Here is a 16,925-nt window from a genome sequence, read left to right as displayed (position 1 = left end):
TTAACTATAATAATATTTCACTTTTAATGGTGATAATGTCATCAAATCACCTCAAGTTTCGTAGTTTTTAATATCCAATACATAGCTGTACTCAGAAAATTACACACCACAGAATCAGATCTGTAAATTATTTAGTAAGTCTTGAAAGTTTTTAATAACCAATTATAAAGACGTTATAAAAAATTACACAAATGAAGATCGACATATTGTTGTCATTATGTCACAGAATTTGCTCTGATTTGCGCTAAATATGTCAGCAATTCTGCAAGTCATGGTCTTCATGTAATATTGCTTATTGTAGTGTGTGTGTTTTGTTTTATTCTGAAAAGCCATTAGTTCTCAAAACTGACGACAGATGGATTTTGGAAAATAGGAAAATTATGTAGGAAAATTGACATTTCACTGAAAACTACTATTTTTCTGAAAATCTTTGGGTTCCAAGCTTCAAAATGAGGGGTCATTCATTAAAGTTCGTTCAGCCGTTTTCCCGTAATTTCCATTACCAGTTCAAATGATATACATAGATTCATTAATGATTAAATATCTGTTAAAAATTTGGGGGCTTTGGCTCGGTAACCAACATACATATCTACTTTCAAAATTTCAGCTTCTGCATTAATATAGTTTTCAATACGCATCGAATATTTCATGAAAACAGGAATAGGGGGATCATATTCAGTACGGTAAAGCATTCAAATCGATTTGAATACTCCATGAAAAAGCAGTAATTGTGAAACAGAACAATATATGCAGACGAGTGGAGCAGACATCAGGTCAACCTTGACGAGGACTTTGATAAAATGCGATATTTATGAACTTACTGCAACATAAACAAACATGTGTACTGCGTAAACCAGTCGATGTCAATATGAACTTTCGACTTTTCGCTCTTTATATGAGTAACACTTTTGTCCTTGGAAGAATATTAATTCATATGGATATAATGAATGTACTTTAAGCGCTTAAACTATCGTTGTATAAATGTTGTATCGATTATATTTATCGATATTTATATTAAACGATATTGCATTGTTGGAAATAAATTGTTATCAGCAGTATTCCTGAATTTAAATAAAATATAATGCCTGTAAAATTTACATGGCTCATGTTTATTATTCAATAATACAACTACTACTAGTGACACCACTATATTATTATTACTATTATTGCATCAATGGGCGGCCGGGTAGCTCAGTTGGTAGAGCAGCTGGCTACGGACTGGAAGGTCCGGGGTTCGATCCCAGGTGGTGACAGGATTTTTTCTCGTTGCCAAACTTTCAGAACGGCCCCGAGGTTCACTCAGCCTCCTATAAAATTGAGTACCGGGTCTTTCCCGGGGGTAAAAGACGGTCAGAGCGTGGTGCCGACCACACCACCTCATTCTAGTGCCGAGGTCATGGAAAGCATGGGGCTCTACCTCCGTGCCCCCCAAGTGCCTTCATGGCATGTTACGGGGATACCTTTTATTATTATTGCATCAATAACGAACGACAGGAATCTAACCAGGAAAACTTAATTTCTTAATAAACAAGACGAGGTCAACTAGTATTACATACTCATACTCGCTTTAAGGAATGAGAACTTTATATATATATATATATATATATATATATATATATATATATATATAGGGTTATTTTACGACGCTGTATCAACATCTAGGTTATTTAGCGTCTGAATGAAATGGAGGTGATAATGCCAGTGAAATGAGTCCGGGGTCCAGCACCGAAAGTTACCCAGCATTTGCTCGTATTGGGTTGAGGGAAAACCCCGGAAAAAACCTCAACCAGGTAACTTGCCCCGACCGGGATTCGAACCCGGGCCACCTGGTTTCGCGTTACTCCACAGGTGTGGACAGAACTTAGTATCAACGTACGTATGTAGAATCCAGTGGCGGCTGGTGAGGCATTTTGGTGGTGGTGCCAAAAAAAAATAGGTTGTACGCAAATCACCCAAGCGAAATGTGATAATCGCAGCTCACGTTTACATTATGTTAAACAAAACATTAATTAAACCAGCTATTTTACCAGGTATGCAGTTAATAATGTATTTAGTGACGGTTACAATAACATTTCCGAAACTAATAACGAAATTTACAGATACAGATAATGCAAAACTTTCTCAGTATTGTTAAGTCAAATACAAATAACTTTTATAACTAGTAAAATTACTAGCAAAACACACGAGATGAACAATGACATAGATAATAAATGAATACGTTTGCACTTTATTTAAACAGGCTGATGAATCCAAGGCAGCGGCCTGAATAACACATGTTCATGTCCTGCACAGATCTCATGTATTGTTAACAAAAGCATCAATACTATCAACAGTGTAGCGATATTTACTTGCCGCAAAATAAAGCAAATATTATACAAAATTAACAAATAGTGTTACATAATATGAAAAAAACTATTTATCTTTCTAAAAAGAACCATGACTATCTCTGCATTCAATATAGTTAAATGGATAATCATTTACACATTCAAATCCAAGTTCTGTGCATTAGTTTTGAATTGGTAACTTTACATTAAGATTTGGCGCGGAACTTTAACTTGTGTGTTCGTGAAGGTCTGCGCTTGATGGTTTCCTACCTAACGTCTTCAACAACCCTGCCATCTAGCTAAATGTCTGCATTACTGCGCTCTAGCGGGCGGAATGTTAACTACTGAGTCAAATTGAATTCGGCTCAAAGTCTGCCATAAGAAACGCATATAAACTAGAATCAGTAGCCTTTTGTACAGTGTTATATGGACGCAGACAGTGCCACACCAAACTGGCTCCAACGTTCGGAAAAACGCTACAAGAGTGCGTCCCGATCTGTGCGCGCGCTCGTTCAGATGAAATACGAATAACATACAGTATGTAGAAATAAACAATTACAACTCCTTTTTAGGATATTATGTTTTGTTTCTTTCATTGGTGGTGCCATGGCACACTGCCACTGCCTCTAAAGCCGCCCCTGGTAGAATCACAATTGCCTGAAATATGGATAGAACTACTCAATCATTGTTGATGCGGTGTCTTGTAGGGCCGGCGAAGAACTAGCCAGTCCTTTCATAAGAATGGACTCAACGCGTCTTGGGATTACACTATACAATTACACTTCCGTCTGGTTTCGAACCCACGGACTCCCAGCCTAGAGTCTGTCGTTGTACTGACAAGCCGACGCATCTCACTATAAATGAAATGTAACGTGAACTCCCAAGAAAACGTCCTGCATGCGGAAATGACGAAAGAAAAATTATGCTTGAAGTGACGCAGCCTCGCTTCATCTCATGACCTTGTAAGGCGATGAGGCTTGCAGATCGACAAATCGAGTGAAAATAAAGCTGGAAGTCAAATATCAATATAGGGAAGTTTTATTTCCCTCCCAATAGATATATTCCTGTAGAATCTCCTGGTAATCCGTCAATACGCTCCAAGTCATTAGAGGAGAAAACACACTCTTCCTTTTCATTGAGATATCGACCCACGACTTGAGCAATCCATCCTTCTGACAGGAAGAACCACTCGTCTATTCAGCTCTGTTTGTCAGACGTCTCTATAGAAGAGCAGAGAATTATATTCGGCAGTGGTAAAATGTTATACTGAGGTATATCAGCCACTGCAGACGATATTTTGAAGATTCCTAAACACAATATAGGCTACTGTACATATTATTACTAGAAAATATTCAGTTTGTGGTAGTACGATATTTGAATTTAAAAAAATCACTTATTTAAAATTAATTTGTAAAAACAGCTTGCCACGAAGCTACGAACACAACTGGGCTGGAAAAGAAATGCCGAGTCGAAGTCGCTATCGATTTCAAATGTCGTGTTACGATGGGAAACAAAAGAAACATAAATACACAGAAGGCATTGCATATAAACTCTATTATTGCTCAGTTACCATTACATCATTCAGCTTGTTCATATATAAAGTATAAATACACTATAAATTATATATTTATATTTAGGCCTATAATGAAACTGATACGTTTTTTTGTTAATACACCATGAAACGTAACTGGCCGTATATATCGATTGTAAAGGCTGGTTCACAATAAACCGGAAACGAGAATCGGAACGAAAACGAAAACGGTAAAATTGTTAAAATGTGTACATTTAAATATGAGCATTCACAATTAACGAAAAGCTTGCCCGAGCCCGGGATCGGGAAAGGAGAGTTGGCCAAGTTTCAACTTCGGCGTTAACGTTTCCGATCACAGCCCACTAGATTCATTCTATTGCCACCTAAAAGCTATTTTGTCGTCGTATATTTTGTAGCAAGAAGACCGTGACATAACCTATGCATTATTTTGTTCTGTGCTTTGCGTCATGGAGCAAGTTTTATTTGATGAGATTCTAATATTGAGTGTTGAGGAAAATCCTCACGTTTACGATAAGCGGCGCGCCTCGTATAAAGATGAGAAATAGCTGCATGTTTGAACACCGATCGTAAGTGAATCATATTTATTACTGTATTGGTTGTATTACACACTACATATTCATGCTTCAATTCAATAACTACTGTTGTGTTCATTTTTGTTCTATTACAAATGTTTCTTCTCTAATTATTTTACGTCATGGTAGACTTAAAATACGTTGTGATAATAAAGATGCATGGGCATATTTATAGTACCTTACCTAATGAAATGTTTCAGTTGAAATTTCGAAGTTGTTTAACCTGTGTTTATGTTGGCTGCCTTGTACTCATGAAAGAACGCCACTGATCAATTATACACAAATAACATCAGAATGCGTAATATCGACTTTACATATCGTTATTGACATGCATATCGATATGCATAGTCGTCTACGTTCTCGGTTTATTGTGAATCAAAAATTTTCATATTCACGTCCTCTGCTTCTCGTTCCCGGTTTATTGTGAACCAGTCTTAACAATGACAGCATCCTTGGATAGTAAGGAAGGTTGTGGAATACCATATAAACTGCAGTTTCACTATTTTCGTGTAGTATTCTTATTAATGTTGTAAAATAAAAGTATTATGAATAATTTAAAAGCAATAATTCGTATTAAATAGTAACGTGAACATGTTATAAAAGTCGTATTTAACATGTTTTTAAAAAACAATCTCAGGAAAATAGCTTTCCACCTCGCCATGTTTGCCTAAGTCCTCGGAAAACGATATAATTTCGTATCGGCATTTCTTTTGTAGCCCAGTGTAAAAGTGCATTCTTTGAAAAATTGAACACGAATATGTAAATATATGAACATAACAGAATCAGCATCTATAAAAATTTAAAAACTCTTGTTACTGCATACGCTCATACGTAGTAGGAAAAGTTGATGGACGTTGCAAAATTTAATGAAACGTTTCATTAAAAAATTACTGAACACATTCATAAACATGGCAGAGGAAAAAAAGGGCTGATTGTGTTCATAAACACAAAAAATGATTTGTTAACAAAGTTAATAAACACACCCTAAAACGATGTCGGACTCACATGTTTAACAAACAATTTGTTTAAAACCTTCTTCCGCGCATAGAGGCGTTAACCTAATTCCAGCCACCACCACACAATTTTAACCCAACCGCAAACATTTGTCCTGTGTTAATCCACGTGATCGAGTAACGGATTCTCTGGTCGTAAATCACAAGATTTAATAATGCACAATTGGAATGTTGAACGCAACTCGGCGACACGAGCGCCTCGTGTACACCATATGTTTAACAGCCTAGTTCAAATTCTCATGGACAGGTGGCACGCTAAGCAGTTAATTCGAGATAGTTTACTCAAGTGCGAAACAGATGCCAACGATAAAGTTTGAAATATGCGCCAGTGTCACGTAAATTCAGCCCTTGAGCTTGGAATTAAGCAGCCTGTGCCGTGTACACCGCAAACCGCAACAAAGACCCAAAATACAAGAATCTGAACGAAGCGGGCTGTGGTTAGGTTGGCAGTTCCTTATTTTAAATCTACCGGTACTTTTAAACAAAACAGTTGCGAGTCCGTAATAGAACAATGGCGGGGAGAAAAGATAGCGGACACATAATTATTCCAAAAAAATCCTCTTAGTAGAGGGAAAATTTCAATTTTGCAGATCTCTACGTCATAATACCTTTTCTTCCAATGATGAGAATACAACAGACTCAACTACACAAAATTTCCAGGACTTTTTATAGACTCCAGTTTAACATGGGATAAGCACATCGAATACATATGCACAAAGCTATCAAGAGATTTATATTTGTTAAAGAAATTAACGACTTGCGTTTCTCAAAATTATTTAAGATGTGCCTACTTTTCTTTCTTTCAGTCGATAATCCGATATGCCCTGATTTTCTGGGGAAATGGAACCAAAATTGGAAGCGTCTTGATTTTACAAAAGAAAGCTATTAGAATTTTATGTAAATCAAACTATCTGGAACATTGTCGACCACTTTTCAGACAATCACGGATTTTAACAATCATAAATTTGTATATATTATGATCTAGTACTTTAAACTCGACAAAATATCGACAATTACTCATTAGTGGCCAATATACATGATCATGAAATTAGAAATGCTGAACAAATTAATATTCCATATTGTAGATTACACAAGAGCAACACAAACGTTTTAATTATGGGGATGAAATTATATAATAAGCTCCTAAGTCAATATTATAAATTACCAATCAATAGCTTCAAAACTAGATTTTACAATTGGTGATTTTAGTTTTCTTTAATTTAAAAGTTTCAAATTATTTCATGTTTTCATTGTATCATTTAAATTTTACTGTTTCTTTTATTAGTGTTTTTTAAAATGTATTTATATGTTTTTCAATATATTCTGACGAAGCCTAAAACTGTATGTCTAATGGCCAAATAAATTGAACTGAATACAATGTTCCACATAGTGTGAATTATTTTTCTTTACTATGGATTTTGTAATTAGACGATAATAATACATGTATTGTGGGTCCCTATCACCACGGCATGGCGAGTCCTTAGGTTGCAGATAGGGGAGACGGCCTCCAGATATGGAGGGTAGCTGCGAATATATTGAATAAGCAGTCGTGGACAGCGGATAGGGGATGGTCCTCCAGCTTGGGAGTTGGGCGAAGGGCTAACAACCCATCACCGTAAAAAACAGCTTGTTACGAAACCATACAACACGCCTTCGAATGGGATTGATTCTCTGGCACGACCACAGCAAAGGAGAGAAAAAGACCTTTGGGGAGGCCGAGACGTAGATGGGAGGCTAATATTAAAATGGATTTGAGGAAGGTGGGATATGATGATACAGACCAGATTGATCTTGCTCAGGATAGGGACCGATGGGGGGGGGTCAGTAATGAACCTCCGAGTTCCTTAAAAGCCATTAATAAATAATAATAATAATAATAATAATAATAATAATAATAATAATAATAATAATGTAGCTGTTACTATTCATCTCAGTACAGTGTTGTCAGATTACGCAAAAAATCAGGGAAAAGGGAAATTTTAGACATAGTGTGGAATGACAGGATTTTTTTTGCAATAAATGGTCGAATTCGGAATTTTTTTTTTTAAGTTTTATAAGAATTTTCGCTGCTGACAGGAAGTCAAAAAAAGGATAGCAATGGCCAAGGAAGCTTTTAATAGAAAAAAAAAAGAGCATCTTCTGCGGACCTCAGGAAAAATAACTAAGGAAGAGACTAATGAAGTGCTTTGTATGGAGTGTGGCATTGTATGGGGAAGGAACATGGACATTACAACGAAGTGAAGCGAAGCGAATAGAAGGATTTGAAATGTGAATATGGAGAAGAATGGAACGTGTGAAGTGGACAGACAGCATAAGAAATGAAGCTGGAAAGAGTGGGTGAAGAAAGAATGATGCTGAAACTGACGAGGAAAAAGAAATGGGATTGGTTGGGTCACTGACTGAGAAGAAACTGTCTACTGAAGGATGCACTGGAAGAAATGGTGAACGGGAGAAGAGTTCGGGGTAGAAGAAGTTATCAGATGATATACATTGAAATATATGGATCATGAGGAAACAAAGAGGAAGGCAGAAAATAGGGAAGACTGGAGAAAGCTGGGTTTGCAGTGAGAGTCCTGCCCTTGGGCAGAACACAAGGGCGCCGACAGGGTCAAATATCAGTGGTAGCAAGATGGTTAGAAAATAAGAGGAAATGGATAGACGAGGAGAAAGAAAATTGAATATGAAAAATAGTCACTTCTGAAACCTAAATTACCTTGCACATGCATTCATACTTTCAGGTACTCGCTTTTGTTGAATTGTTTACTGAGGGTTTGAGAAAACATGTATCGAGCACGTAGAGAAAAAAAAGCGTAAAAATTAAAAAAAAATCTCAGTGGTAGCGCCCCCTGTGGGCGCCCTTGGCAGAACACTAAATGAATGAATAAAGAGTTTTCTTTATTATTTTTTACAATTTTGTCAGTTACGATTTTATTGTTGTATATACTGTAGATTATCACTTTTACACTCATTTATAAAATTATGAATGCTTTTCGCAAGAATTACTTTTCTTTTTTCACTGTTTGTAGAGCGATTGCACATTATAATAACGGTATTAAAATAATATAGGGTCTGGATCATCTACATAGGCATTCTACACGTGTCCAACAATGTTACGTGCAAATACATCTTACTCATAATTTCAATAAGGGTCACATTACACTTAATAAACTTCAATTTTTATTAAATCTTTACCCAAAGCATTTGCCTTATCCCATTTTACTACTAGGTTCAAAAAGTTCCCGGAATTTTACTACCATTTTTCGTATTAATATATAACAAGGGATATTATACATTTGTTTTGTTGGTAACATTCATGATGTCATTTCCTTAAAGTTTGTTGATAATGGCAATTATTGGTTTTGAGTTGTAGGCAATTGTTTATCATAGTGTTTCGTTTGTTCGTCGCATTTTGTAATTATGTCCACAGAGCAAAGTACAAACATCAAGTTCTGTGTTTTGCTGGGGACATGATCAGTATGGCTGATGAAGATGGTGATTTCTTAAACAAAATGAAACTGGTGCTACTTGTACGACCCAGTCCCTAAACGACAGTCATGTGAGTGGAAATCGAAAACATCTCCTCGGAAGCAAAAATTTCCTAGGCACACTTCCAAAGGCAAAGTTATTTTAAATGTTATGTTTTATTTAACGACGCTCTCAACTGCAGAGGTTATATCAGCATCGCCGGATGTGCCGGAATTTTGTCCCGCAGGAGTTCTTTTTCATGCCAGTAAATCTACTAACATGAGCCTGTCGCATTTAAGCTCACTTAAAGCAAAGTTATGTTGGAAGTTTTCTTCGACTCTCAGGGTCTCCTGCACCATGAGTTCATTCCAGAAGGTCGTACTGTAACGAAAGAATTGTACGTAGAAACCCTCCGTCGCCTCTGGGACGCAGTGAGAAGGAAACGTCCAGAAAAGAGGGTAGAAAACAACTGGTTCCTTATGCATGACAATGCACCTGCTCATCGCGCAATTATTGTAAAGAATTTTCTTGCCATGCACAACATAACTGCTTTGGATCATCCACCATACTCTCCTGATCTCTCACCACCTGATTACTTTCTGTTTCCCCGTCTGAAAAGTCATCTGAAAGGACGGAGATTCAATGCTGAAGAGGTTATCGCAAACGCGACGAGAGCACTAAGACGGGTTTCACAAAATGGCTTCCAGGCCTGCTTCCAGGAACTCTACACGCGTTGGCAAAAGTGTGTTGTTGCGGAAGGCAACTATTTTGAAGGAAATGCTGTAGAATAGTGTTTAAGGTACGTTGTTTCTATGATGCTAGCAAATTCCGGGAACTTTTTGAACCTAGTATGTATAATGGAAAACATTCAAAAACGTAAACGAGAAAGAGAAAGTTTGTGAAATTGAACATGGTATTATCTGGATTGTGAGAGACGGAAATAAAATATAATAATCAGTGTTGCCAGCGTTTCGTGGCTGAAGTTACTATCGTGCCAGGGTTGCCAACCATGCGATAACACTTTCAGGATAATGTGATAATTTTTGTTAGATCACATTATTCCTCTAAATTAATTCAACTCTGTCTTCCATAGGAAGCAACAATCACATTACTCAAACACATACTGTATGAGTTGAGTCTATTCGTTTTGTGATCTGTCCCGCTTTTCGTTAAGATTCTGATGAGCCCGGATTCTTTCTCAGTCAGTAGTGAGCTTGCATCATAGTTGCTATCCAGTTAATCACAATTGTATAATCTCGTAAGCAACGATCACAATAGACTGTTCGTGGCTGCCGTTGGTGCTTCTTCAGTGAGCGAAGTGATTGGGTTTATTTAGTATTGTGTAAAGTTTAGGTTGTATGACATTAATATTGTATGTTTGCCATAATTTCGTGGAAAATCCGATAATTTTTAAGGCTCATTCACAATGAAAATTAAACATAACGTAAGCGTTAACTTAAGAATATAAACGTTACGGTAAAATCAAGAAGTCATACCATCATTCACGATGGGAACATAAACATAACAGCAAACATACTTGGTAACCATGGAAACATAACAACGACGCCATTTCCTCATATTCTGTCGTGTTGAGTGGAAGAGAAGGCCGAATGACCTTAACTCTGCCAGTTAAAATAAACCATTATTATTATTATTATTATTATTATTATTATTATTATTATACTTCAGCGCTCCACGATTGTGTTCTGTTTGCAAATCACGTAAGCATAAACATGAAAGTTTGGAGTTTGCAAACTTTCATGTTAACGTCTTACGGTAATGTTTATGTCAATGCTTATGTGAATCATTGTGAATGATCCCATTTGATAGTCTGGGCGCAAACTTCTGTGTTTATGTTATGGTTATGTTTAATTTTTATTGTGAATGGGCCTTTAGACTACAATTTCATAATTTTGTGTCTGAAGGTTGGCAATGCTGTATCGTACTATTATAGCACCACAAAACTATAGTATTTTGACCGAAACTATCATCCGGCCCTGTGTTGAAATAACAATAGTATTAGCTACAAAATATATTATTATTATTATTATTTATTATTCAAATTTATGAGATAGTTCTACTCATGCAATGGAGGAATGGTGAATTGAAACTGGCTGGGGAGACCAAGAACTGATATAAAACCTAAACGAATTGTAATAAAGTTTTCTTAATGAAAAGCTACATCCTCTGGAAGCTCCGCAACAATAAAAACGAAAATATAGGAAATATAATGCAGTATGTGAAGTTCCTATCTCAGCCTTATGCTCAGAGTCCTATGTGCGCAGAAGTTGTTTAGCACCCCTCGTTCATAAAGTTGTTTATTTCCTTTTATTCGACGCTTCCTGGAAGAACCAAAAGATAAAAGTTCCTGGTGTTGCTGCAGCGAAGGTCACGACGGAAATCATTGTGGAGAAAAACAGAATAGGACGAGAAGTCAAGATCAAGTCTATCGCGCAAGGAAAAGCTTTCTGTGTTCCTCAAAGGAATGTACAAGAAGTGAAAGTTTTCAAGATTTCCTAGACGAACTGAACAGGACGCCTTGCTCAAGAGGAGATTGGAAAATATGACAGATATCTTCCAAAGTCGAAACATATGTATAAAAAATGTCCTTCTGAAGCCATAACTCATAACCAGACATCGGATTCTAGGGCAAATGCCTATTTTGTTTCTTTAGGAGAAAAGTAAAAATAATTATTAATATTTGTGTTTCATGGAAATTTAAAGGTATTCAAAGAGTTTTATAGTGCCCTAAAATGCCCTAAAACGGTTATTAGAGCCTAATTTGTTAATATTCGCCTAAAAATGCCTAACTCACTGTAAAGTTTCGCATTTTACTCTTACTTTTTATAATTTATACATGCATTCACTGCGAAATTTAAGGCATTTAAAAAGTGGAAAGTTTGCTTCACACCGGCCATGAAACCATTGATAAAGGAAACAAAATGTTTTGAATCTCACGACACTCGCAATAGATTTCACCGAATTTAACATGTTTGGAGGCATAAATGCCGACAAAGAACCAACCTTAGTTTTGAAGCAGGCAACAATCACAACATGTGCTGCTACCGATTCAGAGATATACTATACTATAAAAATGACTGTTTTCGGTCTCAAACCGATTAGCTGTACTGCCCTTCAGAGTGTCATAAAATCACAATTTTTGGAGAAAGAGTGTTTTTGAAATATTTATGAAAAGTCGTAAAACTGCGAATTAGTAGGCTAAACCGTTACAAAATATTTAAAAGAATGGTCCTCCTAGTGTTAACACTACCAGGAAATGCAACAATAAGTGGAACTTTGTATTTTTGCGCCTGCTTTCAAAATGATTCTCAGTGACAAAAGGCAAAGGTTAACTGTGGAGAATTTAGAAAAAATTCTGGTGGTGTACTGTGCAGATAATTATAATAAAGTCTGAGCATGGAACTGAATTTCAATAACTTAAAATGAGTAATCTTGATATCAATAATCATTATTTCATTAGTTTCAATATATTAAATTTGTGCAGCTCTGTTTATAAATATAATATAGTATTCTTTTTTAATGTTTAAACATACTTTTTTGTGCGTATTTTAGTGTATAACTAAAAATTTCAGTGAAAGAAATAAGTATGATACCTTGATGTGCCTAAAATGCCTATTTTCATTAAAATAGAGCCTAATTTTACAAATTTTGAGCTTATTTTAGGCGCCTAAAACTGCAATTTTTAGTGCCTAAAAATCCGATGTCTACTCATAACATACACTGTAAGGCTATAGCATACATGGACACAATTTTCGGTTACGTGAGGCACTCGATTTGAAACAGTTTGTTTACTAGGAGAGGGGACTGCAGAGTAGGATGGAAAATATAAACTGCTGTGACCTGCGTCACCTTATCGTAATCGCTAAGGTGGTCAGTGGCGAACTATTAGGAAAGCGATTGGTTAACGTAAGAGACTCGAAAACTTTTATTCAATTTGGCAAATTAATTCGGCAGCTTTAATCATAAACCTCTTTACTATTTCTCCATCAATGAATTGATTTAAATCACAGGCGAGAAATTGCGTAACTAGCCAATAATATTCCATCACGTTGTCTACGTTTATTTTCTTGAATATTCTGGCGTTTATTAAGATTACTTAATAGATTTGCACGTTCTCGTCCTAAAATAATTTCAGAAAATCATATTTCGTTTTCTACGCACATTTGATATTTTTTAAAATAAATTTCTTTTGGAAATAATACGTACAAACAACATTTAATTCCTCGTAGGCTACCTTTTAATGCAGCGTGTTTAAGGTATAATGTCGTATTTAGTATACTATGCACATGTTAAGATCATAAATTTTCTTCGGAATAGTACGAAAAATAACATTTAATTTGTCTTACCTTCTAATTCAGCATGTTCTTTATGACATAAGGAGTAATGTCGTTGTATATTAAATTTATTAATGCCTAATAGGATTTTCGAGCATAACATACATCGTATGTTCTCCCCTTCTAAATAGCAAAATAACTCTTCCTCGCATTTCTCATGAAATAATCGTTTTCTAACGCGTACACACTGCTTTGATAATGCCATTATGCCACCATTGATATTGCTTATGAAACTGATACAGAACCTGCCCACGCCTAGGAGCTACGTGAGGGAGAAACGGGGACTGTGAAGATGATGTCACTCAGAGCGATAAGCTCTGTGAAGGTCAGTGAGGCACTAATTCTCAAGTGAGGCACGATGCCCATCCATGGGCTATAGCATGTTTTATTGCAAGGAGTCAACACGATACAGACCACCGGCACGGTTGAACGGTAAAATACCAGTCTCCTGATCTGAGATTGCGCTTGGCAGTGGGTTCGGATCCCGCTCGAGCAGATTTTGATTTTTACGAAATTTCCTCTAACTGTAAGCCAAATTTTTAAAGAGGCATATTGGTCCGACAAGTTAGCATATAAATGAAATAATTATAATAATCCTTCGATAACTATTTTATTAACCTAAGAAATAATACAAAAATTACATTAGGTCATTACACAATTAAACATGACTAGCGCTTTCGCCCATTAGTGGCATCTTCAGGTCTATTAGCATATAATAATGCTTTGAGCATAAATTGTTATTAAATTTTAATTGTTTATTTTACAAACGTAGGGAATAATATCAAAATTCTGTTACAGACAGTTTGTAGAACATGATTTTGCAAATACAGTGCAAAAGACCGTTTGAATCTATCTTTAAAAACGGTTTAGATATATCGGTTTTAGTACAATCCTGCATTGGGTACATTTTTTTTTCAAATTTGGGCCCCCAAATAATTTTTTTTTTCAAAATATTTATATTTGGTTGAGTTGCCACAGCTATGAGCTCTATAATTAGTGATGAGTCGTTCACGAGCCTACAGACCATCTACTGCTCCCTACTAATTGATTGTCATAAATAAATGTCTTCCTTACTGTGACGGAAATCTTGTCTTCTCTTGTTAGTAACCAATCACAACCCTCGTTCAGAAGAATTGACAGGTGCCCGTCAAATCCACGTGGAGGCAGAGTTGCCGCATCTTTTCCGAATTTCAAGAATCCCGTCAGTTTCACTGCATAATTTCGAAGGTCACCAGGATTATGGCAACTGTGCAATTTTGGGACGAGGGGACAGGATGGAATTGTCAGAGGTGTTTGTGTAGGAAGTCATAAATCTGTAAGTGGGTGTTCAAAGGAGCCACCGAACTGCACTCCTTGAAATAAAATAAGGTATACGCGGCTTTCTATCAGCTGATGTGTGTGTAGAAAAAATACGTATAACATTGTATAACGTTTATGTTGCAGGCTTTGTTTTTTCATCTATTTTGTTTAACATAATACGATTGTCCCTGTTATCCTTCTGATTCCTAATGTCATAGATTACACTATTATTGACAGTTTCGATATGTTACGCAACCAGCTCTTTGAACGATGTCGTTCGCGAACGAAAGAGCTGGCAACCAGCTCGTGAACTGACTCTTTTGAACGACTCTCTCTTGGGAGCGCGAGCCAACGAGCTAGCTCGCGCCTAAGAGCCGGTTGGACCGATCACACTCTATGTACAAAAAATTAATATTTTACACCAAATAGGAAAAAAGTTAAAAAAAAATACCATCCTCTCCCCTTAAACCCTGCCACACGGTATATTATTGCAAGGCTTCGACACAATAAGGTTATAAAATAACCCCATATAGAGAAATACCCTGCTAAGGTCGTGCCGGCCATTCCACGTGTACTTACATAATGCGGCGGCGGAGGCATGGGCACGATGGGGGGCTGGGGGGACAGGATCACGTGCCGGAGCGTCCCGCTCTCGTCCACGATCTGCTGTACCACGTGGCCCGGCGGAACTTGCACCGGCATGGCTATGGGAGGCGACGAATTCGTCGACACCATCGGAACAGTCACCGGTCCTGTGGAGGAGCACCACAAACAAAATCATCAGTTAACTCTTATACTCTAATCAATTTTAAACATTCAATTCCGTTACAGTACACTGAGTAACTTTTATGAGTTCATGACCATAATGGATCGATTTCTTAGTTGAATTATGTTTTCTTTGACAGCCAGGCCATAGAAATTCACCAAAAGGCAGAACATATTTGTATAAAGAATTCACTTTCGAGAGAACATTTGGAGTTCAACATCTAATAACACAGAATAGCGAAAACTTAAACAGTATAATATGTATAATCAAGTGATTTCACCAGTACAACCAAACAATATTGATAATTTGAACAACATTTGTATTGTTAACTATATTTCGTAAGGTTTTCACGTTCAATTATATGATAATTTAAGATTTTCTCGATGTTCAATGAACAGAATAATATAGGGTTTCCACGGTGTCCAATATACAGAATGATAAAAGATTTTTACGATGTTCAATAAACAGAAAATATAAGGTTTCCACGGTTTTAATACAGAAACTGATAAAAGATTTTCATGAAGTTCAATAAACAGAAAATTCAGGGTTTCCACGGTGTCCAATATACAGAATGATAAAAGATTTTCACGATGTACAATAAACAGGAAATACAGGATTTCAGCGGTGTTCAATACACAGAATGATAAAAGATTTTCACGATGTACAATAAACAGGAAATACAGAATTTCAACGGTGTTCAATACACAGAATGATAAAAGATTTTCACGATGTACAATAAACAGGAAATAAAGGATTTCAACGGTGTTCAATACACAGAATGATAAAAGATTTTCACGATGTACAATAAACAGGAAATACAGGATTTCAACGGTGTTCAATACACAGAATGATAAAAGATTTTCACGATGTACAATAAACAGGAAATACAGGATTTCAACGGTGTTCAATACACAGAATGATAAAAGATTTTCACGATGTACAATAAACAGGAAATACAGGATTTCAACGGTGTTCAATACACAGAATGATAAAAGATTTTCACGATGTACAATAAACAGGAAATACAGGATTTCAGCGGTGTTCAATACACAGAATGATAAAAGATTTTCACGATGTACAATAAACAGGAAATACAGGATTTCAACGGTGTTCAATACACAGAATGATAAAAGATTTTCACGATGTACAATAAACAGGAAATACAGGATTTCAACGGTGTTCAATACACAGAATGATAAAAGATTTTCACGATGTACAATAAACAGGAAATATAGGATTTCAACGGTGTTCAATACACAGAATGATAAAAGATTTTCACGATGTACAATAAACAGGAAATACAGGATTTCAACGGTGTTCAATACACAGAATGATAAAAGATTTTCACGATGTACAATAAACAGGAAATACAGGATTTCAGCGGTGTTCAATACACAGAATGATAAAAGATTTTCACGATGTACAATAAACAGGAAATATAGGATTTCAACGGTGTTCAATACACAGAATGATAAAAGATTTTCACGATGTACAATAAACAGGAAATAATGGATTTCAACGGTGTTCAATACACAGAATGATAAAAGATTTTCACGATGTACAATAAACAGGAAATATA

At 36.2% G+C, this 16,925-nt stretch overlaps 1 protein-coding gene across 1 annotated transcript in view; it reads right to left on the bottom strand.

Moving 5' to 3' along the window:
* The window catches only part of mtgo (miles to go), a 466,045-nt gene that overhangs the window by 121,378 nt on the left and 327,742 nt on the right, over window positions 1-16,925 (bottom strand). Inside the window, exon 3 of the mRNA XM_069836312.1 lies at window positions 15,160-15,332. Within this exon, the coding sequence (XP_069692413.1) occupies window positions 15,160-15,332 (173 nt within the window). The remainder of the gene's footprint in view (window positions 1-15,159; window positions 15,333-16,925) is intronic.

This window comes from Periplaneta americana, chromosome 9 (genome assembly GCF_040183065.1).
Source record: "Periplaneta americana isolate PAMFEO1 chromosome 9, P.americana_PAMFEO1_priV1, whole genome shotgun sequence".
NCBI lineage: Eukaryota > Metazoa > Arthropoda > Insecta > Blattodea > Blattidae > Periplaneta > Periplaneta americana.
The sequence above is the reverse complement of the archived record's forward strand: the minus strand, read 5'-3'. Positions and strand labels throughout refer to the sequence as shown.